The sequence below is a fragment of the Mastomys coucha genome, unplaced genomic scaffold, assembly GCF_008632895.1.
Source record: "Mastomys coucha isolate ucsf_1 unplaced genomic scaffold, UCSF_Mcou_1 pScaffold1, whole genome shotgun sequence".
In the NCBI taxonomy this organism is placed as follows: domain Eukaryota; kingdom Metazoa; phylum Chordata; class Mammalia; order Rodentia; family Muridae; genus Mastomys; species Mastomys coucha.
Genome location: NW_022196891.1, coordinates 50,323,720 through 50,349,999, shown reverse-complemented (window position 1 = coordinate 50,349,999; position 26,280 = coordinate 50,323,720). Strand labels below are relative to the sequence as shown.

The 26,280-nt window shown below is 44.0% G+C and overlaps 1 protein-coding gene across 1 annotated transcript in view; it reads left to right on the top strand.

Moving 5' to 3' along the window:
- Positions 1-23,642, top strand: part of Lamc1 (laminin subunit gamma 1) — a 119,491-nt gene extending 95,849 nt beyond the window's left edge. Inside the window, exons 14-28 of the mRNA XM_031384876.1 lie at positions 193-438; positions 886-1,039; positions 1,519-1,661; positions 3,024-3,202; positions 4,075-4,231; positions 7,879-8,084; positions 8,774-8,853; positions 10,487-10,624; positions 11,452-11,596; positions 13,229-13,378; positions 13,615-13,729; positions 14,780-14,979; positions 15,809-15,967; positions 18,657-18,756; positions 20,792-23,642. Coding sequence (XP_031240736.1) covers positions 193-438; positions 886-1,039; positions 1,519-1,661; positions 3,024-3,202; positions 4,075-4,231; positions 7,879-8,084; positions 8,774-8,853; positions 10,487-10,624; positions 11,452-11,596; positions 13,229-13,378; positions 13,615-13,729; positions 14,780-14,979; positions 15,809-15,967; positions 18,657-18,756; positions 20,792-21,048 — 2,429 coding nt within the window. The 3' untranslated portion in view covers positions 21,049-23,642. The remainder of the gene's footprint in view (positions 1-192; positions 439-885; positions 1,040-1,518; positions 1,662-3,023; positions 3,203-4,074; positions 4,232-7,878; positions 8,085-8,773; positions 8,854-10,486; positions 10,625-11,451; positions 11,597-13,228; positions 13,379-13,614; positions 13,730-14,779; positions 14,980-15,808; positions 15,968-18,656; positions 18,757-20,791) is intronic.
- Positions 23,643-26,280: the final 2,638 nt, after the last annotated feature.

Genomic DNA, 26,280 nt, shown 5'->3' with positions numbered 1-26,280 from the left:
AAACCAGAAAGTATGTCAAAGCCACTCCACTGTTTTGGCCCAGTACTGGGGCCTCAGCCTGGATCTCCTGTTCACACCACACCACAAGACCTTGTATGTGATGGTCAGACTAGACAGTATGTACCCATTGGTAATCTACAACAGGAGTGCCTCAGGTCTTTCTTCTTTAACTGCGGATCCTCTCATTCCCAGGCAAGAGATGTGAACTCTGTGATGATGGCTACTTTGGAGACCCTCTGGGCAGCAATGGGCCCGTGAGACTGTGCCGCCCATGTCAATGTAACGACAACATAGACCCCAACGCGGTTGGCAACTGCAACCGCCTGACGGGCGAATGCCTGAAGTGCATCTATAACACGGCTGGCTTCTACTGTGACCGGTGCAAGGAAGGGTTTTTTGGAAATCCCCTGGCTCCCAATCCAGCAGACAAATGCAAAGGTTAGCAACTGGCCAGACTCAACCAGGCACACACCTTGATGTACAGATCCATCTTGGGGTCTCTTTCAGTACTTACAGGAGTTTGCACAAATGCAATGTGAACCACTTGCATAACTTAAATTTGCTACATTCCCCATCAAAAAAGTAAAACAGAAGAGTTAATTTATTATGTTTAACAATGTAGCTGACATTTTATTGCTTATTATTATGCAGGTAATAATCTGTTAAAAACTGTTAATAAAATGGTTCTTCTAAAAAGAAGAATCACCCTGTTTACAAAAGCCAGTGTGTTTTAATTGACAGCACATCTCTGTTTAGATCACCAAGATAAGACTATCTGTGCCTGTGTGAGACAACACAGGCCTAAAGAACCTGTTCCAGTGTCTTAGGTTTTAGTGCGCTCTCTGCTGATTTGCATCTGTTGCTTTCTCTGTCTTCCCATCCTAGCCTGTGCCTGTAATCCCTATGGGACAGTACAGCAGCAGAGCAGCTGTAACCCGGTGACTGGACAGTGCCAGTGTCTGCCTCATGTGTCTGGCCGGGACTGTGGCGCTTGTGACCCTGGCTTCTATAACCTGCAGAGCGGGCAAGGCTGCGAGAGGTGGGACCTGAGTCTGTATAAAGTGATCCTTGCTGTCGGTGTCATAAGAAGTACATCTTTCCAAGTTACTCTAAATAGCTGGCTTGATGTTGCTTAGGAATTGTTTTTAGTGTCTCATGCAGGAAAGGCACCATGCTAGATGGTTTAAGTTGGGGACAGAAGGCATAGCACAGTGCAGACCTGGTATGTCAGACACTTCAAAATGCAGATTAGAGGGTGTTTCTTCTGAGACAAACCCATCAGGATTACAGCCTGGGAGTCTGTCCAGTTCTCTCTCCATCAGTAGGGTTTAGTGTGGAGGTTGCTGGTATTGACAAAGAGCTCCGACTAGCACTCACAGAAAGTGTCAGGATGTGAGTCCAGAGAACAACCCTTAACGTTCCGATGAATCATCCTTAACATGCTGCCTTTCAGTAGAGAATGTTGCCCACACTCTGCTCCTCTTGCCCTAGGAGTAAATGTTTTATGTTTCTCTTCAGGTGCGACTGCCACGCTTTGGGTTCTACCAATGGGCAGTGTGACATCCGCACCGGGCAGTGTGAGTGCCAGCCTGGCATCACCGGTCAGCACTGTGAGCGCTGTGAGACCAACCACTTTGGGTTTGGACCTGAAGGTTGCAAACGTAAGACATGGTGACTTGCAGTGCAGTGTATCCCGTTACAGGCCTGATGGCCTCTGTGGCCACAAGAAGAAACCTCCTGTGACTGTTATAAAACTCTGGAGACCAAGGGCCCTTTGGTTCCATTCCTCCGTGTAATCTTGTTTTCTAAAGAAAAAAAAAATCTCCCCTTAAGTACTGAGCTCGCCCACTCTGCTTATTAAGATGTGTTTATGATTACATCGTCACTGCAGATAAGGAGATAGCCATGGGTTCTGCTCAGCCATTGTTGGCTTAGGGTGGTTACTTTCCACCCTTGGAGCCTATTTGGTTTGGTTGCATATAAACATCTGCTTCTCCTTGGCATAAACACTTGCCTGGAAATGAGAACAGTTTGGATTTTTTGCTTTCTGAATTCCTTCATTTCTCCTGTGGAATGTAGAATAAGTCATCAACTCAGTTCAGAGAGCAAAGTGAGAAAACAAACTAAAGAAATGCAAGAAGTGGTAGCATTTGGGTTTTCTTATTTCTTAGAGAAATTAAAAAATGAAAGTAGAGAGGAGTTCCTGAAGCATAGGAAAAAGCACTGCATCATTTAATATTCTCTTTGTGTGTGAGTGTGTGTGTGTGTTCTTCTCTGTGTTGTTCAGGATGACCTCACTTCCTCTTCCTCTACCTCCCAGAGACACATTCTCCACCATGCCTGACATCTGTGTAATTATTAGATCACATGAAATGTGCCCCAGGGGGATGGGGAGGTGACTCAGTTCATAAAGGGCTTGCCATTCAAGCAGATCCCCAGCACCCATATAAAAAGGCGGGCATGTATCTGTGACTCCAATGCCGAGGCAGGTAGATCCCTGGAGCTCATCGGCCAGCAGCTCATGCTGAGATACAAGTCTCAAAATATAAGGGAGATCTGGGCACAGTGGCACACACCTTTAATGCTGGCACAGCATTAAAGTCCAGGATTCAAAAGCAAAGTTAGGCAGAGCTCTTGTGAGTTTGAAGCCATCCTGGTCTCCATAGTGAGTTCCAGGCCAACCAAGGCTGTGTATAGTGAGACCCTTTCTCAAAAATACCCACAAAAAAATAAACAACAGAGATTAGGTAAAAGGTGGTAGAAGAGGATAGATACCCAGTGTTGACCTCTGACCTTTGTAGGCATATGCATACACGTGTGTGTGTGTGTGTGTGTGCATCATGCCACACACAAAATGTGCTGCCTATTTTACTTCAAAACTTACTTTCCCCTTTAAAATGTCTATCTTGTCTGCTACATGGACTTAGCCATTTAAAAATCTCATAAGTGAATTTTTCGTAAATACTCAGAATGATGGTACAATCAGTCGGAGTTAAAATGAGAATTGTCTCCCCATTCCACAGCTTGTGACTGTCACCATGAAGGATCCCTCTCGCTCCAATGTAAAGATGACGGCCGTTGTGAATGCAGGGAAGGCTTTGTGGGCAATCGCTGTGACCAGTGTGAAGAGAACTATTTCTACAATCGGTCTTGGCCTGGCTGCCAGGAGTGTCCAGCTTGTTACCGGCTGGTGAAGGATAAGGTAAGCTGTCAGTAGGGCATTCATTCATTCATTCATTCACTCATTCCTTCAGCAGACGTGAAGTAGAAACTCAGACTACTCTAAGCTTCAGAGAAAGAATAGTGAACACATTGGACTTGGTCTCTCTTCTCAGAGGCATGTGTTCTAGTGAGGGGGAAGTGACCAGAACTGCATACATAGGAGAACGACTGAGAGAGGTACCGGAAGGAAAGGAATAGGTAATAACCATGGGAAACTGTGCAAAGCCTCTATAAGGAAACTCTTGTGATGTGAACTCTCAAGGATAAAGAGGCGGGAGCCATGTGAGGAGGAATGTGGTAGTCAAAGGCCTGGAACCTGGAAGCTGCCTGGATCCTGCCCGGGGAGGAACTTTGTTGGTGGCAAGTTATATAGGACTGTGCTGTCAGTAAGTGGGTAGTTTGGGGAATTATTTCCAAATCCAGTGGGGATGTACAGACGTCCAGTACGAGGAGTGTCCTGTCTGCCATGTGAAGAAGGATCGTTAGGGATGGGGTAAAAAGCCCTTGCATGGAAACATAAATATGTGTGTGTTGAGAGACCAAGACGGGAAAAAGAAGAATCAGAACGGGCCTTGAGGGTGTTGCTTAATGTTGCTAAGACCCCAGGGAGAACAGATTCTAGAGTTCAGTTTGTAATGCCTAGCAGAGATTTAAATGATGCTCAAGGGAGAGATCAGAAATGGAGAACTGTCAGTAAGCTGTACGTACAGGAAGAATGGTACCAAGAGCTTGTCGTGGAAGCCAGAGAAATAGCCTATCCTGTCTGTCTGTGCGGTACAGACCTCCCTCTTCACAGAGCTCCCCTTTCCTGCAGCGTGCACAGCCATCCTCTCTTTTCTCCCTCTTCCTTAGGTTGCTGAGCATCGAGTGAAACTCCAGGAGTTAGAGAGCCTCATAGCCAACCTTGGGACTGGGGATGAGATAGTGACAGACCAAGCCTTTGAGGACAGACTGAAGGAAGCAGAAAGGGAGGTTACAGACCTCCTGCGTGAGGCTCAGGAAGTCAAAGGTATGATCAAACTGCGTGACTTGGTGATCTCATTTCTAATTTGTATAGTTTTATAAAATTCTCAGGGCTTTGGTTTGTTTGTTTGTTTGTTGTTTTTTCTAGACAGGGTTTCTCTGTATTGTCCTGGCTGTCCTGGAACTCACTCTGTAGACCAGGCTGGCCTCGAACTCAGAAATCTGCCTGCCTCTGCCTCCCAAGTACTGGGATTAAAGGCGTGTGCCACCACTGACTGGCTTATTTTCTTTTTTTTTTTTTAAATGAGAATCCACGTGAAACCTTTTTAGATTTTTAATATTAGATACTTCTATGCATTTATTTGGGCTTGCTTATGTGTATCATTTTAAGTGGTAAATACTGCCCATTTACGATGTTCGTTTCGTCAGCCACTTTGGCATGTGGTTTTCCATTAACATGCTTTATTAAAACAACAAATCCACATGCTGTTTGCTATATACACAATATCATGACGTTGGCTATATTCTGCCATGCCAGTTGGGCTAACGAGGATGCGATAGAAAGCTCTGGACCAATACCACCATGGTCAGAGAAGGGCAGCAAGTCTGGGCACCATCCTTCCACAAAACTTGGTATAGCTGAGCTGCTGGCAGCATCCTCCGGCCACAGAAACTACACATTTCCTGTGGGATAATATTTCCCACATAGATGGGTCTGCTGGCCGAGGCTCCACCACACTTCTTGCACTACCTGCAAGCACAGTGGGTTGTTGCTTCTCCTAGAGCTGGGAGCCTCTCATAGGCTGGAGTTAGATCCCTTCTGAGGTCCCTCATTTATGGGAGTTCTCAGATGACCTTTCCTGCTTAGGTTCTAACCAGCCGAGAATGAAGTACCTTTATAATGCTTTAGTTTTTGAGGCTGTAAAAACTCACGTGTAGTTGAGATGTGCTTGTACTGTGGACTTGGAATAAGATTATATGGTATGGTTTGGGGCAAACAAGTAGACACTGGGAGTTGAAGGACAGTTGACTTGAGCCTCCCAGTGAATGTCTGTCGTTGTCTCTGTGCCATTCTGGAGAATTGGACCTTGAGGAGTGGCAGTTGGGGCCTAAAGCATACACCCTGCTTTAACAACATTGGCTGATTTTGTTGTTGTTGTTGTTCTAAATTTGTTTTTACTTTCATAGTTTCTTTAAATAAAATCTCTATCTTTTCAAGGAATTGGGCAAGGGTCCTCTAGGCAGGACCCAGTGTGCAGGCTGGCATGGGTTGTTCAGGGCATTGCTTTGCACAAGTTTTCCAGAATCTTCCTGTCAGATTACTGTTTCCAGACACGTTTCATTTGATCCTATCTTGGAACTTTCATATTTTTATATTCCTTACAAAATTTATATTTCAACACAGCATCATACTGAAATTAAAATGCTCATTTTTTAAAAAAATTAAGTTCATTTTAAGTGCTATATTGAACATAAAATTACACATATATTCATAGAATGATAATATTTTGATATGTGTGCATATATGCATATCCCAGATTTTAAGTCAGGATAAACATTTAGCTCCTCAAACATTTATTATTTATTTATGGTGAAAACCCTTTCTTCTTTTTAAAATGAATAGTGTTGATTATCACAGTTGCCCCAGTCACTACTCAGTAGCACATCAGAACTTCTTAGACATACCTAACTTATTGTCCACTGTCTATCTCCCACCAACCCCGACCATCCCCCCACCATCCCCCACCATTCCCACTATCCTCTACCATCCCCCACCCTCCCCCTACCATCTCCATCCCCCCACCATCCCCTGCTTTCTGCTGCCATAATCACACAGTATCGTTGATATCAGCTTTTTAAAATTCCCACATCTGGGTGAGGTCACTGTTCGCTTCATGTGACTTATTTCACCTGCTCTGTCTACATAGTTGCAGATGACAGGATTTCATTCCCTTTTGTGTTTGAACAGTTTATGTGCTGCTTCGCTAATCACTAAGTGGTAGAACCGTTTATTGCTTTTACTGCTTGGCTATTGAGAATAGTGTCTCCATGCTGGGACTGCAGGTGCCTCTGACTTTTCCCTGGAATATGTCTGTAGCATTGGGATCATGCTTTACTTTGAGGAATCCCTATGCTGTTCTCCATCATGACAGCACTAACGCGCGCTCCTACCAGCAGTGTGTAGGGCTTGCTGTTCTCCACCCTCACCAGAGCTTGTTCTATTCCGTCTCTTTGACAGTAGCCACGCTGACCAAGGCCACGGCATCTGTTGAGCTTGAATTTCCTGCTTATTGGTGCCGTTTAGACATCTTTCATGGACGTGTTTTGTTTGTCTTCTTTTGAGAAATGTCTGCTTCTGTGTTGCCCACTAACTTTTTCCCCCTTTTGGTACTGAGCTTTAAAGTTCTTAAGTGCCACCAGATGCACGGTTTGCTTACTCTCTGCCAGTCTGTGCTTGTCTCTGCATACTCTTGGTGTTCCCTTTGCTGTGTAGCCCTCCAGTTTGATGTAATTGAATTTGTCCAGTTTTGCTTTCATTTCCTGTGTTTTTGGGGTCTTGTCCAAAAAAATTCCTTGCTGGCTCCAATGTCCTGATGCATTTTTGTTTTCTTTCAGTAATTTCATTATTTCACGCCTTCTATTCTAGTGCTTAGTTCATTTGAGTTGGTTTTCTTTTCTGACTGGTAGAGTTAAAGGGACAGTCTCATCTTCGTGGATGATCTTCAGTCATTTTCCATTCCTGTTTCCTGGCTATCCTTTTACTGGTGTTTGTTTTTAGCAACTCTTTTGAAAGCTGGCTGGCTGCAGATGTGGGGATTTATTTCTAGGCTCTTTTTCTGTTCCCAGAACTACTCCATTTGAATAGAACTTAGATTTTTCTATATTAATAAAACCTCATGACATGTGAGAATTTAAGACTGGCAGGCTTTATATTTGCACAGGTTTATGTTTATCGTTTGATTTATTAGGACCCAAGCATGAGGTTTAAGAAGAATGGGATAGTAAAGTTCAACCTGAGGGTCTATGTAGAAGCAGAGATTCAACTGACAATTGCATATGTGTGCTGGGATCAGGGAGGAGCAGAAAGTTTAGTTTAAAGTACAGAAGTTGACTTTGCCACACTTCAGCAGCTTGTTGGTAGGCTGTTTTGTTTATTTTGCATTTCAGTTTTCAGGGTTTTGTGTAGTTTCATGTCAGGTTTTACTTTGTATCCCTAACTGTCCTGGAACTCCCATGTAGACCAGACTGGCCTGGAACAGAGAGAGAGCCACTTGTCTCAGCCTCCTGAGTGCTGGGATTAAAGGCGTGTACCATCCCTGGCGTCTGCTTCAAATGTCCTTTTTAATAGTTATGTGTTAGGCTTTTTGTTATGGTTAAATATGGCAGGTGTCATAGTATAGTGATCAATTTTACTTTTCTTCATCAAACATCTGCATGCTTGATTGTCTGTGCTTCGCTGACTATTGTATAAGATCGTGGACCCAGTAGTGGGTAGGAAAGGGACTCAGAGTCACCTGAGACCATCAGTGCAGTGAGGCTAGCAGCAGAGAAAGCACAATGTGCTACAATAGAGGTTAGGGAAAATGTATCTAAAAGATGCTATTGGGGGTATTGAAGATACAGTGCTACAGCTTCACACAGATGGCATATCCCTCAGAACATTCATAGACTAACTCTGCAATGCCCTTCCAGATGTAGATCAAAATTTGATGGATCGCCTTCAGAGAGTAAATAGCAGCCTGCACAGCCAAATTAGCCGACTGCAGAATATCCGGAATACTATCGAAGAGACCGGGATCTTGGCTGATCGAGCACGGTCCAGAGTGGAGAGTACAGAGCAGCTGATAGAGATCGCCTCCAGGGAGCTCGAGAAAGCAAAAATGGCTGCCGCCAACGTGGTGAGTGAGTCTGAAGTTCTGGTGGGTTGGGTGGGTCCCTGGGTAATTTGTAGCTGTCTGTGGATTAGAGTGTGTGCATTTCCATCCCTCTCCTGACACTCAGGAGCAGGAGAGCCATGCTGCTCATGGTCTTTGGGACAGTTGCTTTTCTCCTTGCTTTGGCAAAGTAAACAGAAACAGGGTAAGACAGGAGAGGTTGGTTAGTTCCTCAGTGTGGGCAAAGCGCTGAGACAGCTGTTGGTAGGGGCAGAAGTATGTGGTGGCTTCTCATATAGCAGGCAGACCTAGAAGCCAAGAGTGGAACAGAAGATGAACGGACTATACCCCTAAAGTCCTGTCCCAGTGACCTACCTCCTAAGATTCCATAGCTTTTCCTAAATGGGAACCAGGTGTTCAAATACAGGAGCCTGAGGGGGTCACTTCAGGTTCAGACTTCAGCAACTGTCCCAAAACAGAAGGAACTAGGTAAAAGTGGAGAGATGTCTAGGTTCATTCCCTCACTTGCCTCTTCCACAGCATTCAAAATAGAAATAATTTCCAACCAAAGGTCCAATCAGAGGTAAAGATCTCTGAAAATAAGAAAAAGCCTTTTTTGCGTAAGAGTCTAACAAAAATTTAGTGTTAATAATTGCCTTATGGAACTTAAATAATTTAGTCTTTTGAGAATAAGTGTTTTATTTCCTCTTCAGTCAATCACTCAGCCAGAGTCTACAGGGGAGCCAAACAATATGACCCTCTTGGCAGAAGAAGCCAGAAGGCTTGCAGAGCGGTAAGCTACAGTCAGGCTTGGTGGTTTCGGCATAGCACCCCAGCTGACATGTGCATGTTTCCCTGCCCCCTCCCATGGATGCTTCCCATTGAGGTTCACCCTCTCTGAAATGTTACCAGATATGCACACTCTTTGTGTTTCACTTCAAAATTAGATTGTTTACCTTAAGTATTAGAATATAATAGTTTAGAACAAAATTATACATATGTTTAACAGACCATATTTTTTATATTTTTTAACTTTAAAGCCTTCAAATTTATAGATTTCTAAGAAACTCAATAGAAGTTACTAATTTAAAATTTTCCATTAGTTTTTCAACAGATATTCAATTTTCAGATCTCAATAGAAAACATTAACTCATTTCACATTTGAATGTAAGCCAAAGGACACTGACCATTTTGTTCCTGATTTGTTTGTTTTTTACACTTTTAAATTAGTTATAAGATAACTTCTTTGGAAGACTTTAAATTGCAGGAAGAATCAGAATTTTAAAACTATTTTTTAAAATGTCAAGGATGTAGGCATTGTTGAGAGCAAGCATTTGTGTATGAAGCCCCAGTAGACTTCAGTAGTATAGAGTACAGAAGGAAGCATTATGCAGATGTAAGAACTGTAGACCCTGCCCAGAGCAGCAGTATCTTACAGCTTCTAGGTTACATTGATCTTAGCAGGGCTTTTTCTGTTCTGATAAGGGTAAACGTGTGAGCCATGTAATCGGCTTTGCAGAATGTTCATGGTTTCATAGCTGGATTTTCTTACTAAAGGAAGATAGCTGAAAACATGGAGCCTCCCAAGAAAGCTAGGTCTGAAGATTTACTGATCTGATGTGCTTAATGCAAGGACTTAGGATGAACGTTTTTTATGCCAAGGAGAATGGCCACATGTTGGGTACCACAACTCAACATGAAACCTTAGGAAAGTTAGAAACGGAAAAGCCATTAGCATTGCTACCCAGCTAAGATGCTTGCTTGGCTGGAGTCCCTGTTGATATGTTCATTGCTATATTGATATGAGCATAAGTCTGAACAGAGAGGCTGTGTAAAGACTGTGGGGTAACTGTGTAGAGGCAATATAGTAACTGTGTAGAGACTATGCAATAATTGTGTAGACCTGTAGACCAGAAGACTTTATGATAAAGATCAGGCCCAGACTGACTACATACATGGTTTCTGGTTAGCACCATGCAGATGTAATTTACTCCTATTCCAAAGTTAGTTGCCTGCTTCCTTCTATCCTCTCCCTGTGCTCTGAGACATTTTCATTTCATATCTCATCTGGCCTAGAACTCCAATCCTCCTGCCTCAGCACTAGGGTTACGGGCAGAAGCTACCATAGCACATCCAACCAAAAAGCAGTTTTTCTAAGAAAACACAAATTTGTTGTTGCCACAAAATTGTTTTGTGCCACTGATTTTCTTAGAAAATACACTTTTCTCAGTTTGCAGCTGCTTTCTGTCAATTTAACTGCCCAAAATGATTGTGAAGCTCCAAATGGGACTTTTCAGTATTCCCAGATCTCTGTCCATATTAGTATACGTAAATCTATCAAAGTAAGTGTTACTTAAACTTTGCTTCTTTCCCTATTGAGCAATCTGTTTCATGTCCATTTTTTATTTTTCCTCCTGCACATAAAGTCATAAACAGGAAGCCGATGACATTGTACGAGTGGCAAAAACAGCCAATGAGACTTCGGCTGAGGCATATAATCTGCTTTTGAGGACCCTGGCAGGAGAAAATCAAACTGCATTGGAGATTGAAGAGCTTAACCGGAAGTGAGTGCAATTGGAAAGTGGCTCACAGTCCTGTTCTGCGAAGAATCAAGTGCTGTGGATTTGGGGGTTATCCTCATGCATTTAAGGTTCATCAGTGCTGTGGATTTGGGGTTATGCTCATGTGCATGATGTTCATCATACTTTCAGAGTGATAGTGTGATTGGGGAAGGGGATGTGCAACCACACTGAGCTCTGTAACTGCACAAGATGGTAACCAGACTAGGCATGTATTTAAGATTCTTCATATATGGAAACTGGAGAGAGGAAATTCCAGTGGAGTGGAGAAAGTGCGTTGAGCTGCCAATCTTTACCTGGGCCTAATGGGGGAATGTGCAGATTGAATAACCCTAATCTGAAAGGGACCAGAAGTGTTTGGGACTTAAGAGATACACTTTTTGAACATTTGAATACATAATGAGATTATGGATTAGATTCAAGTCTAAACACAAAGTTCACTTATGTTCCCTAACACATAGCCTAAAATGTGACATAGTATTTATAGTGTATCTGCAGTTTGATAATAGCCATCACATGGAATCAGGTGGGAAATTCTCCTCCTGTGGTCTCACAGTAGTACTAAAAACATTACACGGTTGGAATGTGGGGTTAGGGATAGCCAATCTATATACAGTAAGCTAGATAGAATTGAAAAATTGAGATGTAACTTTTAGCTAAGTGTTGTTATTAGAATAAGAGCTCTGGTACATTTCCTTTGAGGTGTTTGGAGATGTTGTCCCAGTGATAGTAACTAGATTGTTTCTGGTTAATATTAAGATGCAAAAAATAAAAGCAAACCAAACAAAAAACTCCATCATTTGTTTTCTTAGGTATGAACAAGCAAAGAACATTTCTCAGGACCTGGAGAAGCAGGCTGCCAGAGTCCATGAGGAAGCCAAGCGAGCAGGTGACAAAGCCGTAGAGATCTATGCCAGTGTGGCCCAGCTGACCCCTGTGGACTCTGAAGCCCTGGAGGTATGTGTGCAGAGGCTCTGGTCACTGGAACCCCATCACACCCCTGACCCTCTAGCCTGAGAAAGAGGCCTTGGAGGTATGTGTGCAGAAGCTCTGGTCACTGGAACCCCATCACACCCCTGACCCTCTAGCCTGAGGAAGAGCCATTTTGACCGTGCCCTGCCTCTCCCTTGCAGACCTACACCTGACTTGCTGGTAAAGGTCAGCTCTACTTTTAATTACGCAAATAGAACTTAATGAGATAAAGAAGTGTAGATATGAGGGAGCAAAGATTACTTGGTGATATGAATACTTGTCAAACTGTGATATAGTTGAGTTACTTGAAGCACAATATGGCTAGAGCCTTCCTCCTAGGCATTGTGTACCAGATACCTAGAGAGCAAGAAGAACCATACCAGACTGTAAGAACTCTACCAGCATCCTCAGGGCAAGTAGAATATTCAGGAGTTATTAGTGTTTTATTTCATTCTGTAGGCATAAATTTTTGCAGCCTACTTTAATAAGGGTTCAACCTCTCCTCTAGCCCACCACCCAGTAGAGGTAGTGGAAGAGAAAAGTTCTTAGGATGTGGGGGAGTGGACCTGTTCAGCAGTAGGTCATTGAGGGTGAGCTCGATCTTCTTTCTCAGCAGTACAGTCCCATAGCAAACACCAAATACAACTCAGCAGCTACAGTCCAGTCCTCTAGGCAGGCAAACACCAGGCACGAACCAGCACCTACAGTCCAGTCCTATCAGGAGACAGACACCAGGCAGCTATGTAGTTCAATCCTGAAGAAACCGCCAGGCTTACCAGCTGGCCTAAGGCAAGGCCACAGGAACCTCACAAGTAGTTCTTGGGCAAGTTTCTCTCAATTGTGGTATTATCACAAATTGAGCTCAACAATGCTATGTAAGGCAAACCAATACATTCGAGTTGTTAGTGAAGAGAAGAATAGTGAGGTGGAACAAACCAAACCAATGCTCAGTGCTCATCTCCCACTGTCTGGGGTCATATTTATACTCCTTCACCAAACATCCTTTCACCTGTGTCTGCTTCGGGAAAACATTCATTCTTGTTTCTGCTTTAGCAAGCCATCCTTTCACCTGTGTGCCTCAGTAAAACATCGTTTGACATAACTACCTTTCCATAGAAAGGTTTCCACTTCATCATTCTAACCATGGCTCCTCAAACAGTGCCTCCATATCAATATTATTAATATTGATACTAAACTTGAAATGTACTGTCTTATTTCCTATACCTGAGGTGTCAGCTGGGATCACAAGGTTGAGGTCTCTTCAGACACCTTATGCCGCCTGAGTCCATTTGTATGAAATATGGAAAGAGATAAGACTGATGCGGTGGTGGCAGTTGGGGAAGGAGAAGTAGGGGACTCCAAGGAGCTAGCTTTTTGTGGATAACATCTTGACTGGGGTATGAGCTAACTAAAGCTGTGAAAAGCACATCAAAGTATAGGAAACACTGGAAAATCACTAAAGTTTACGTGGTTTTTAGAAAAAATGTCCACAAAATTTTGCCCCCTGCTATCTTTTAAAACAGTCAGTGGAGCCTTAAATTTTAGAGTTCCTAGTCTACCCTGTCATTCACTGTCATGTTTTTGTTTAAAAGTAATGACTTTCTATTCTTGTCACAGAATGAAGCAAATAAAATCAAGAAAGAAGCTGCAGATCTGGACCGTCTGATTGACCAGAAGTTGAAGGATTACGAGGACCTCAGGGAAGACATGAGAGGAAAGGAACAGGAAGTGAAGAACCTTCTAGAGAAGGGGAAAGCTGAGCAGCAGGTCAGTTTGATTTGCTGTTGGCTGCATTTCTTGAGGTGACAATTTAAACTGCTCAGGTGGGAGCCTAGCGTGTCTAGCGTGTGGCCTCTCTGTACAGTTCAGTCTCTGGGCTGTGGCTCTGAGGACCTTGTCTGTTAGCGGGAAAGGCTGACCCGGGAAGGTTGGCTGTGAGGACCTTGTCTGTTAGCGGGAAAGGCTGACCCGGGAAGGTCCTCTGACCTGCTGTGCATTTGCAGACCGCTGACCAACTCTTAGCTCGAGCTGACGCTGCCAAGGCTCTTGCTGAAGAAGCTGCTAAAAAGGGGCGCAATACCTTACAAGAAGCCAATGACATTCTCAACAACCTGAAAGGTATGAGGTCTGGTAGCCGCAGCATCTTTGGCATGCCCTCCAAGAGGCAGTCACTCAATTACTTTACTGTTTTGTTTTTAGCATTCTCTGGGAACAAAATAGTGTGGTCATTCCCATAGACTATTTAAATGCAGTCGTTAACCATGATCCTTCACACTGTGTGTGTGTGTGTGTGTGTGTGTGTGTGTGTGTTTGCATATGTATATATGTTTGTTTGTGTGAGTATGTGCACATGTGTGCGTAGACCTGAAATCAGACTTCAGGTATTTTCTTTGCTGGCTCTCCACTTTTATTTACTGAGGCAGGGTCTCTCACCAAACCTGGAGCTGATGTATTTGAAAGAACAATCAGGGTGCCTCTGTCTTCTTTCTCCTTTGCTCTTCACTGAAGACCAAAAGCCATGTGTGGGAGGGTGGCCTTCGATTAGAGTAACCATGTCACCGTAGTCTGCCTGCTTAGCTGACTTTTAATAATACATGGAGATTATCTTTCATTTTCTCTGACTCTGATACCTGATTCTTTGCTTTAAAGAAACATGCCCAATCTACCGAGGGGCTGATTCATGTCTGGTAAAAATAATCACAGACTCAATAAATGAGGAAGATTGGCAAGCACACGAGCTGCAAGTGGGAGCTTTGCTGTCAGCGAGCCTGTTTGCATCCCTGCTCCATAAATCAGCCTCTTCATTTGTAAGAAGAGCGTCATGCTGCCTGACACACAGTTGACACTAAAGACACTGGCTACAGTGTAACATGCTGGGGCTCTGCTTGGAAGTGGCTTCTCAAGTAGGACTCTTCTCAGAAACAGATGTGCATTTCTGTGACATGAGACCTAGAAAAGCTTCTGCATGGGGCTGGCGTCTGTTTTCTTCCTCTTTTGAGATTTTTACCCCCAATGGTCATTCTTTTAAAAAACAAAACAAAACAAAACAAAAACCCACTGATTTTTTTTTTTATCTATTATAAAACAAAACAAAATCCAATTGCAATCTTGTGCAAGGTTTTTCTTCTCGGCAGTTTAATTCAAATACATATCTTGCACTCCTTTTAGATTTTGATAGACGCGTGAATGATAACAAGACAGCTGCAGAAGAAGCTCTAAGGAGAATTCCCGCCATCAACCGGACCATAGCTGAAGCCAATGAGAAAACAAGGGAGGCACAGCTGGCGCTGGGCAATGCTGCAGCTGATGCCACAGAAGCCAAGAACAAAGCCCATGAGGCGGAGAGGATTGCCAGCTCTGTGCAGAAGGTGAGCACTTCCGGTCTCCAGCCCCTGCTTGCATATCACACACAGAGCTCTCTGGAACCATCCTTGTCTGCTTCTTTTCTTTCCAATACTAATGAGAATATGTAAGTACACTGATTGAAGAAAGAGAATCAGAAAGAGGGCTTTCTACTGTCTCAGTGCAGATCTGAGTTATGAGGAGAGTGGTCTTTAAGTCAGAGTCCCCGCCCACAAAAGTTCCTGCCCTCTCCTACATAAGCATTCTCCACACCCTCCATAGAGCTGCTGTGGCCAGCACTGCGGAGGCTCTCTTCACTCACTGTAAAGAGGCATTTCTTTATTTAAAGATTCAGCTTACTTATTTTAAGGAACGATTAGAGCTTGTTTTAAAATTAAGTACCTGAAAATCGCAGAAAATTTAATTTCTTTAAAAGAGTTGGTTTTAAATAGATTCTGTTTCATGAGATGCTCATATTTCAGGATGTTGTCTTTTGTACATGATGCTAAACTCACAAGGACAGTCAGGCGTAATCACTACAGTGTGGTGGAAGGTGTTCATGGTTACATTTGTATTTGTTCTGTGTGTGGTTATAATAGGACAGGAAATTCTAAAGATTAAAGAAGAGAACACAGTGAAAAAGCTGTTTAAAATGCTGCTGTGTTTGACAAATTTTTTTTTTTAAATGAGAACCTAATATAAATGATGAGAGTTGAGTCATGTGATGTTCTTTCTGGACTGCACCCTGAGCCATTCTTCAGATTTTAAAAGGGAGCAGGAGTGTGCCCTAGAACAGGGAGGCTGCTCTGAGAGCTTTGGCTCGCCTCTGTCAACAGTTGCTTCTCTTGTACCTAGAATGCCACCACTACCAAGGCGGATGCGGAGAGAACCTTCTCGGAAGTTACAGACCTGGATAATGAGGTGAACGGCATGCTGAGACAGCTGGAGGAGGCAGAGCATGAGCTGAAGAGGAAACAAGATGATGCTGACCAGGACATGATGATGGCAGGCATGGTAAGAGGCAGAGTGGAGGGGTGCTCACTGGGAAGCCCCCACCCCAGACACCTTTGTCATGTGAGCTTCAGTTTGTACTGCGTTTTCTCGTCAAGAACTGGGTCAGTAGCTTGCGTAGAAGACAAAGAATTTGGCTCCTCTGCCAGGTATTGGTGTTGCACAATTCCCTGTCCCAAAGCTTCTCACACAGCTGCAGTTCCAGAACACTTAAAACAAAACAAAAACAAACTCAGTTGTGGGTATGTGATATTTTCTGAACGTCGTTTGAATGGATAATTCATACGTGGGATAAAATTAAAAGAAAGAGATTGCAATGGAAAGCCATTTTCTTTCTCAGTTTTCGCAGCTGCTTGCTCACTAGAGGCAGAGGCCAGTTTCTTATATAAGACATTTGTGAGGCACTCTGTAGCACTGCATGGAAGCACACCGCCTTACACTTGCTTTCTTTGTGCACCGTCTGTGGGAACATACATGTATCATGCCACGTGGAAGAGTGGATCTGTGACTGGTACAAGGGAGAATGAGGGTCAGCTCTGTTCATTCGGTGCTGCATTTTGCATTCAGAAGAGCTTCCTGAAGTGGTAGTGCGACTGTCCCTGTCCTGTTTGGTGTCACAGCCACAGGGACAGTGATATGGCAGCATCCTCCCACCCTTACAGGGTCAGGAAGAAGCCAGTTTTCCAAAGCCCCAAAAGCCTCTAGCTATGGGTCATGTTTACTTTGGGATAGAAAAGAGAAATGCAAGGTCTGTGGAAGTGATCCCAGTTCTGTACACCTCTGTACAAACAGCTGAGTTGTTTCATTTGGGGTGTTTTGTTTTGTTTTGTTTTTGTTTGTTTGTTTGTTTGAGACAGGGTGGTTTTACTATGTATCTTTGATTGACCCGAAGCTCTCTCTATGTATACTGTAGATACATAGATCCTTCCACCCCCATCTCAGCTTACCAAATACTGGGATTAAAGGTATGCACTACCGTGCCTGGGTAAACAGCTGAGATTTTAAACTTTGTGTTGGATTGTTCTGTGATTTTTTTTAAATGCAAAATGAGGCTCAAATGAAAATTACTGTAAAGCAAACATCAGTCTTTCTCTCATATACAGTCTCTCTCTGGACTTCATTTTTTAAATTACATTTATTTATTGCATGTGTTTTGGTTGCATGCATGCCATAAGGCACATGTGGAAGTCTCAGGACAACTGGTGGGAGTTGGTTCTTCCACCATGTGGATGTTTGTACTAGAACTCAGGTCATCAAATTTAGTGGTGAGTCCTCTTGCCCATTCAGCCATCTGGCCAGCCCTGTGGATGTCACTCTGATGGAAGCATTGTATGAAAAGCACTGAAAACAGTGAAGGATACATATTTATGAGTTCTGAGAGGTTTAATTCAAAGAGTGAAATATAAGTTTCTCGTTTGTTATTTTTGCTCCACAGCTTTTTGAGAGCAGCAGGCTATCTCCTTATATACTCTCTTTTGTAACTGTATCAGTTTTGAAAGTCTACCATCCAGCTAGTATTGCCGGAGTCTAACATTTTCTTCAACCAGAAGGGTTGTGGTTCTTTGTGGAAGACGCTGAAGGCCATCAGTTAAGCTCAGCCCAGCTCTGTGCAGCCCAGCTCTGTGTCCCAGTCCCAGAAACTCACAGGAAGCCTGTATGGGCTCCGAGAACAGCTGCAATTTGAACTGATTTAATTTTTTTTCTTGTTTGAACTGATTTAATTTTTTTTCTTGTTTTTAAATTTTCTACAATGTTTTGATACCCAAATGTTTGCTTTGTCCTGAACCCAGAACTAGGAAAAATAATTAGTGGCCAGGAGTGCAAAGCCACTCCTCTCTGTCCTGGTTTGGGTTTGTCGGGAGAGAGCGTCTGCTTTCTGATCCATCGATGCTTCCTTTTCCTCCGCCACTTCCTGTGACTCATGCACTGTGTGTTTGTTCAGGTTTCATGGAACTTTCCTAAATATGTTTACCTTTGGTTGACTTTGAAAATATCCATTGTAGAGTGTGTGTGTGTGTGTGTGTGTGTGTGTGTGTGTGTGTGTGTGTGTGTGTTTATAGGTTGGTAGAGGCAGAGAATTTTTAGAAATGCCTAGTTTTCTGGAGAAAACTCTCCAAGAATAGAACGTCTCTGATAATCAGGGCCCTGAGAATATCCATGTTCTAGAATAATTATTCCTATATTCAACTTGTACTTAAAATAATCTGTTTCTACTTAATCCATTTTATCATGTATTTGCCCCCAAGTATTCTCAAGTGAGGGAAGGGAGAAAATGAGATAGTATTGGTTTTCTAACTGCATACGTCATTAAGGGTACCCAGGCATGGTAGTATAGTCCCAGCACTCGGAAGGCTGAGATAGGAGGATCTTGAATTTGAGATCAACTTAGGTTACATAGGAAGTCTGTCTCAAAACAACAACAATAACAAAAAAAAAAAAAAAAAAAAAAAAAAAAAAAAACCAAAAAGCCCAAATGAACAAAAAGCATATACTGTTATATGCAGTAGAAATAACATCCTCCACCTGAAGATACCACCCCAAAAACCCTACAGTGAGAGTGACTCTGATTCATCACCTAGAAAAAGGGAACACATCTGAAAATAGACCTGCTGGCTCACTGGAGGAAAATATTTAGAGAAGAAGAAAACACAGAGTCAGAAGTGTTCATGCTGTTTATCCTCTTCCACTGCAGGCTTCGCAGGCTGCTCAGGAAGCTGAGCTCAATGCCAGAAAGGCCAAAAACTCTGTCAGCAGCCTCCTCAGCCAACTGACTGACCTCTTGGAGCAGCTGGGTAAGTAACAGGAGTTGTACAGCGCTGTTCACAGGTCCTAGTCCTCTGGTTCAGAGTCAGATTGGTGTGAGTTCTCTAAAAGCATTCGTTAATGCATCCATATTAATGTTTCGTTTAGCTTTTGCTTATTTAAAGATACCTTGTAGACTCTGTCTTGTTAGGCAGAACCTTTTAAGGGCAGCTTGCATCGTCTGCATTGTCGCAACACTGGTAGGCTGTCAATTCTAGAGTAAAAGTGAATTGGGGACTCTATGAAGTCTAAGTACTTGAGTTTTACTGCTGTGAACAGACACCATAACCAAGGCAGCTCTTATAAAGACAACATTTAATTGGAGCTGGCTTACAGGTTCAGAGGTTTAGTCTATTATCACCAAGTCAAGAACATGGCAGCTTCCAGGAAGGCGTGGTACAGGAGTAGCTGCAGAATACTGCCTTCCAGGCAGCTAGGATGAGGATCTTAAAGCCCATACCCACAGTGACACACCTACTCCAACAGGGCCAAACCTTCTAATAGTGCCACTCCCTGGACCAAGCATATGCAAACCATCACAGATGCCTTCCCTGGACTCAGCCCAGAATAGGACACTATGGTACCTTTGAAGATGCGCTGCCAGCTAGGGGTGCCACTATGACCAAGGTCCAGCCTGCAGTTAAACAGTCATTTCTCCTTATTTCTGCCTGCTGCTGGAGCATCTTTAGGGGATTTGAGAAGAAAGGCTCAGTGGGAGAACAAAACAATACTTGAAGCTGACTGGGCCTCAGTGTTCAGAGTTCTCTCAACTTGGCAACCAAAGAACAATTTGATGAAGTGAAAACTTTCACACCAAAAGAGAGAGAAACTTTGTTTTGTTTTATTTTGTTTTCAAGGACATCTAAACACATTGAGCTCTCATTTTAACCCAGTTTCGTAGAGAGCACATCCTTTTTAGGACCTATATCCTTTTGTCTCTAGATTCCATTATGAGAGAGTCGTGTAGCCGCTGAAGACTGAGGATTTTTTATATATATATAGTTTTTTGGTTTTTTCTCAAAGGGGAGAGGAGTAATATTTTATCTGTCTCAGAAACCAATAAATTATGTACCTACAGACAAGCCTAGAATGAAAGCAAGCTAAAGCGAGGGCTTTACACCTTACTTTATCAGTTAGGTTGTACAAATGCATGCAAATAATTATTGACCATCTGAGAGCCGGTGAGGCAAACAGGGCTCAGGAAACTGCTCCTCTTTCTGTCTGATTTTATTTTCCATAAAGCATCTTCTTCCAAAACAAACTTTTTTTTTCTTGCTACATTTAGAACAAAGCTTTGCTTACAAATCTTGGCATTTTAACCTTGGCCATTTTCCATCAAAAGGTTCCTAGTAGTATCTAACTCTTACATGCAGGAAGTGATCCGCAAACCAGCCCATCTTCCCTAAAACCTAGGAGTTGAGAATGTGTCTTAGAGACTTCGGCATTCTTTGACAATACTGAAATGGTCCACAGATTACACCTAGATTACATATAGAAACCTGCAGAGGATTGAGTTTTACCAAATCACCTCCATCAGCATAAGTGAGGTCTAAGACATGGTGCTCGTACATTTAGAAACACATCCTCTGAGGGATGGAGAGAGGGCTCAGTGGGTAAAAGCCTAGCTACCAAGCTGGGCAAGCTAAGTTCAGTTCCTGGAACCCTCATAGTGGAAAGAGAACTAAGTTCTGCAACTTGTCCTCTGACATCCTCATACATGCTATGGCATTCATGCAGACACTCATGTACATACACGTGCACAATAATAAATAATAAATATTCAATTAAAATATTCTGTGAAAAACACTTTCTCAAAAAAAAATCTGTTCGAGTATTAATGATACATTCTGCCCACCTCTACTGGGTACATCAGTACCACTCAGGCCCTCTAGCACCTGCGTGCTGAGCCACCTTGGCATCAGGGAGCTGCTGGCCTTAGTTCATGACAAAGCACAGGCACCTAGGAGCCGAGCTCCAGTTCTCACAGAATGAGCTCATTCTCTTTTGTGCACTTCCTGTCTACAGGACAGCTGGACACAGTGGACCTGAACAAGCTCAATGAGATTGAAGGCTCCCTGAACAAAGCCAAGGATGAGATGAAGGTCAGCGACCTGGACAGGAAGGTGTCCAACCTGGAGAACGAGGCTCGGAAGCAGGAGGCAGCCATCATGGACTATAACCGAGACATAGAAGAGATCATAAAGGACATTCACAACCTGGAGGACATCAAGAAGACTCTACCGACTGGCTGCTTCAACACCCCGTCCATCGAGAAGCCCTAGTGGTGGGAGGGCTGTAAGGCAGTGTCCCTGACAGGGCCCTGTGAGGCCTCGGTGCCTTGACACAAAAATTACACTTTTCAGACCCCCACTTCTCTGCTGCTCTCCGTCACTATCCTTTTGATCCAAGAAAAGTCAGAGTTTAAAGAGAAGCAAGTTAAACATCCTTAACCAGGAGCAAAGGGTTTTGCCTAATAAAGTCTCTCCTCCACTCCTGACAGCGCACTACCGGAACTGTCCCTTGTTTGCCTGAAGTCACAGCATCTTCCAGTGGACTACCCACATCATGTGAACCTTTTTATGCCAGGGCAGACCCAGCCCCCTCCCCTCTCTCAACACCAGCAGGACCTATCTCAGTACTCCTATTTCTATGAAGGAAATGGTTGGCTCCTCATCGTAGCACTGAGATGGCCAGTATATCCGGTCTGCATCTCCTGCCTCCTCTTTGAAGCAAAAGGAAATAAACATCCTGTGCCAAAGGTATCGGTCATTTAGAATGTTGGTAGCCATCCATCAGACATGCTGGCTGTTTGAGCATAGGACACTGAGCCATTGTGTGTAACAGTGTAGTTACAAACGAACAGGTCTCCAAGAGAGCGTGGCTCAAAGAAGCCTAGGATTTTCTCCTGTTTTGATTGACTAGGAAGATAAATGTTTCCCAGATCCTCAGGCAGCTGATAAAAAGTCTGGATGGCAGCTTGCACACACCACTACACGAGGTAGCTTTTGATATTTTTATAAGCAAGGCTTAATGCAGAAGAAACAGATGTGATAACCACTCAAGTTTTTTTTCCTCCCAAGTCTTACTAATTCTTGGAGCTTTGTTAGTGTGTTAGTCTTGGAACTATTGTTACAATATCTATCAAAACAGATGTCCTCTAAGGTCTTGACCAATGAAAGAAAAGCAAATCTCCTTTCCCCCATATTCTGGGAAGTGGCTGAAATCTGGATGTAACCGGAATCGTTAGGGTTCCATAAGTGCATTTCTTTTTCTCTATCGGAGAGAGATGTGACATTTAGCCCTTAGCTCCATTTCTCTTCTGATGTTTCCGTTCTTTCTAGAACTCCTCAAAACACATCATTGTTTGCCAGGTCCTGGTGGCAAACGCTGCTCTCAGTGTTTCTCAAGGCCACCGACCCCTTCTAGTTCCTGCACTTTGTGGCTCTGCCCACTCTGAGCCTTTTCTCTGTGTGGAGAGGGAAGATCCATGCATGGCATTTCCTAGTGAGCTTCTCAACCTCTGATCCTCTCAGCTCTGTGGTTTCCTTATGACCACGCTGTGACAGTTCCCTGCCTCATGCCCCCTTCCTCCTACCTACCTGCCTCTGAGATTCATATTTAGCCTCTAACACTATGCAATTTTGTACTTTGAGTAGCGGGGGAAAGAAACTATCATCTGACACACTGGTGCTATTAATTATTTGAAATTTATATTTTTTGTGTGAATGGATTTTGTTTATCATGATTATAGAGTAAGGAATTTATGTAAATATTCCCGGCCCTCCTAGAATGGCACTGTCTGCTCACGTCTCTGCTCGGTTTTCCCTCTCGCTGGCACAGGAACCTGTACACCCACTTTCCATCCCTCTTTGAGTCATGCCTGGTCCCCAGTGTCTTGCCCCGCCTCTGCCTTGTGTTTGCAGCACCTTCATTGTCTGACGGGAAGCCTGCTCACCTCCGCAACCTGACCGCAGAGGGCCCTCTTCCCCATAGCTGTGCCGTCAAAGCTGCAGCTCCACATGGTTCTCATGCCTGCCCCAGAGCAGTAGCCAAGCTGATGGGGTAAAGAGATTAGGAAAATTTGTTGATGGAACCATCCCACGTGAGTCAGTTTTGTAAGGGAGCATGTGATGACTGAACACTTGAGGGCATCAGCACAGTGCTACTGATGACAGAGAGGAAGCTCTGCTCAACCTGTCTCCATCTCTGTTGGGCGTATGGAGATTACCACAAATTCTTGGCTTGGCATCCCTGAGGTTCCGCTCTTGCTCCTCCAAGGCCTTTTCTGCTATTGCAGAGGTGCGGCCTTGCCAAGTTCAGTGCTGATTGGCTAGTTCCTCTATTCAGAGCTCACCACCTTAACATTTTGGCCACAGTTGCAAGAAAATGGCTAAAACAGACCACCTGCATCCTTTGGGTCAGTCCACTCCAGCAGGTCCTAGGCGATGGTGGGTGGGGTGTTTTGGTTTGTCTTCTCCATCTTTGTGGTATATTTTTAAACAGAATTTTATTTTTAAAAATGAAAGTTATTTACAAGATGATACCTAATTACACTCCTGCGACACAGCCATTGCTTTATTGTATAGTTCCAATAATCTGTATTTTATGTAATGAAATGGACAGAATGGCTGCTGAAGAATGCCGGGTGTCACACGGAACAGATTATTTTATCCCCTCCACCCCACCCACCCCTGGCGGAATTCTCCTTTGATTCCAACTGTGGCCCTTTTAAATGTGCCTTCACTTTAGCTGTTTGCCTTAATCTCTACAGTCTTCCCCACCAGGGAGGTTAATAAAGCAACACATGGCATTTTTTATGTTTAAAAAGAAAACAGTATTTTATTTATAATAAAATCTGAATATTTGTAACCCTTTATATCTTGTGTGGCCTAAATTCGGTGCTAGAACATGAAATGTTTTAAAGGTTTAATGAATGGATGTCTACTACTATACTATGTCTACTATAGTGTGCCTTTGACTGGCGTGTTTCTTTGAGAACCACCCAGTGCTATTTTTTACTTGTACTGGGCCTTGAATTTAGGTCCTCCAGCATGCTAGGCAGATACTCTACAACTGAGCTACATCCCTGGCTCCTCCTCCTTCTCCTCCTCTTCTTCCTCCTTTTCCTCCTCCTCCCCCTCCTCCTCCTCTTCCTTCTCCTCCTCCTCCCCCTCCTCCTCTTCCCCCTCCTCTTCCTCTTCCTCCTTCTCCTCCTCCTCCCCCTCCTCCTCCTCTTCCTCCTCCTCATCATTGTTATTCATTTGTTTGTTTGTTTGTTTGTTTGTTTGTTTTACCCTATTCCAATTGTGGTCTCCATTGTCATCCAGAAGTTAGCAAACATTCTCTTTACAGAACTAGACTGTGATGGTTAACTCAGCTCTTAGCACGAAAGTGGCTCTGGAGCAAAGAGAAGCAAATGAGGAGCCTTGATGTATAAAACTGCTTATAAGAATCTAGGTATGATGGTTTGTGTCTGCAATCCCCCAGCACCTGAAGCCAGCGTGGGCTACAGAGAGACCATGTGGCTCATTGAGCAGAGTACCTGCAATATAGATGTGAGAATCTGGAGTTGAATCTCTAGAACCTTCCTAAAGCGGGGCCTGGTGGCATACATGTGGATTTTGAGCTCCTACATAGAGAGGAGAGACGGGAGAATCTGCAGGAGCTTGTAGCCAAGTAGCCTGCCCCATTAGTCATGCACAAGGGACCCTATATCAAACAAAGTAGAAGGCTGGGGCGACACCTAGGGTTGTCCTCTGATCTCCACATGTACACGCATACGCTCGCACTCACAAACCAGAGTACAGGCATACAGCGTACACACAAAAATGAGGCAAATAATAAAATACACGCCATGAGCCCACCAGCTGGAGCTTACAGAACCCCTGATATGGTCTCAACATCTTATCCAACAGAGCTGCATTTAAATAGCCGGGCTCCCTGAGTCTCACTACCTGTGAAAAGCTGCCTTTCAGTATGTAAATGCTTTTAGCTACTGATGAAAATCTTTCTCAGACTTAAAATAGGCCAAAAGGGAGAAATAAGCAAGCTGCCTTTGTTGTGTTAGATTGGTGGCTCGTGGCGGACAGATTGCACCAGGCCAGCACAGTTTCCCGGGAGAGAGGTTTATTGGGGGATAAGGTCAAAAGGGGGGAAACGAAGAAGAAAGAAAGCGAAGGTCGGGGTAGGGGGTCTGCCTTTTATTTGGGCTGTGACAAACCAAGAGTACCACTGGCACAGGTAAAGGTGGGCAGGTGGATGCTGGGAAGGTATGGCGGTTGCCATGGCAACAGACACACGGGTCGCCTAGGGGTGACATCACCATCACTGCTGGATTCGGAGTTGGCCTGTGACTGTAAAGCCAGTTCCTGACTGATGCCAACAGCATTAACAGGGCAGGTGTGATGATGCTCCATCTAGTGCAGAGGGTGGGACAACTGGAGACGTGGAGGGGAGACATTTTGAAGCTTACCGTGGCAGGAAGGCTTGGGACCTACAAATACCTCCCTGGTTCCCTGCTTATCTTCCAAGTCCCTGTGCCTCCTTCCCTAATATCATGGGTTGTTATGGCGGTGGTGCCCTATAAAGAGCTTCCAACCGGACCTCCTTAGAGAAAGCTTAGGAGACACTGGCTAGCCTTTACCTGGATGGTTGCGACCCTTCCCTCAGGGTCTGATTCAGAAGAGAAAGTTAACCCTTTAGCTACCATGTAGGAGTGGTAGGTCAAGGGGTTAAACGTCATTCCTCTGAGCTTCCAGATTGAATAAACACACAAGCCTCTTGGCACCAGCTTCACTTCTAGGAAACCCCAAATGGGACACCTGGCAACCAGGAGGGGTTAGGGTTAGGGTTAGGGTTGAGGTAGAAAGCAAGGACACCTGCCTGAGACACGGGGACCCAGCTCGTAGGAAGAGGTACTCTCCCAGACCCCCGTTTGTGAAAACAGAAGCTGGGCCATTTTAAATGGTATGTGACTATGTCTGTTCACCCTAAGCAGGTTTAAATGAAGTGAGTATTAACAGGTTCGTGGGTGGGGGTGGGGCAGAGCGATGGCTCCGAATCTAGGAGCACCTTCTCGAGAGGACCAGACTGCAGGAGGTGTTGTGAACATCTTCACTGGGCAGCTCACAAATGCCTATGTCCCAGCTCCAAGGGATCCAACACCCTCTTCTGATTCAACGAGCGATTGCACTGACAGGCACAGTTGCATAGGCACACACACTCACATATAAACAGAATTTTTAAAAATCTTTAAGGGTAATTTTTTTTAATCAACAAGCAGAAGGAGGGGCTAGTTCTGCAAAGTATCTCTTTAGTACAATCAATTTAAACTTATCCTCAACTAGCTTACAAATAAATGAGACTCAGACTATGGTTATTTTATTGGCTTTGACGATTCCTGGGGGGAAACCCCTATTGTCCTCTCCTGACTGCTGCCTGCCTACTTCCCCAGAACCCCCATTGTCCTCTCCTGACTGCTGGCCTGCCTACCTCCCCAGAACCCCTATTGTCCT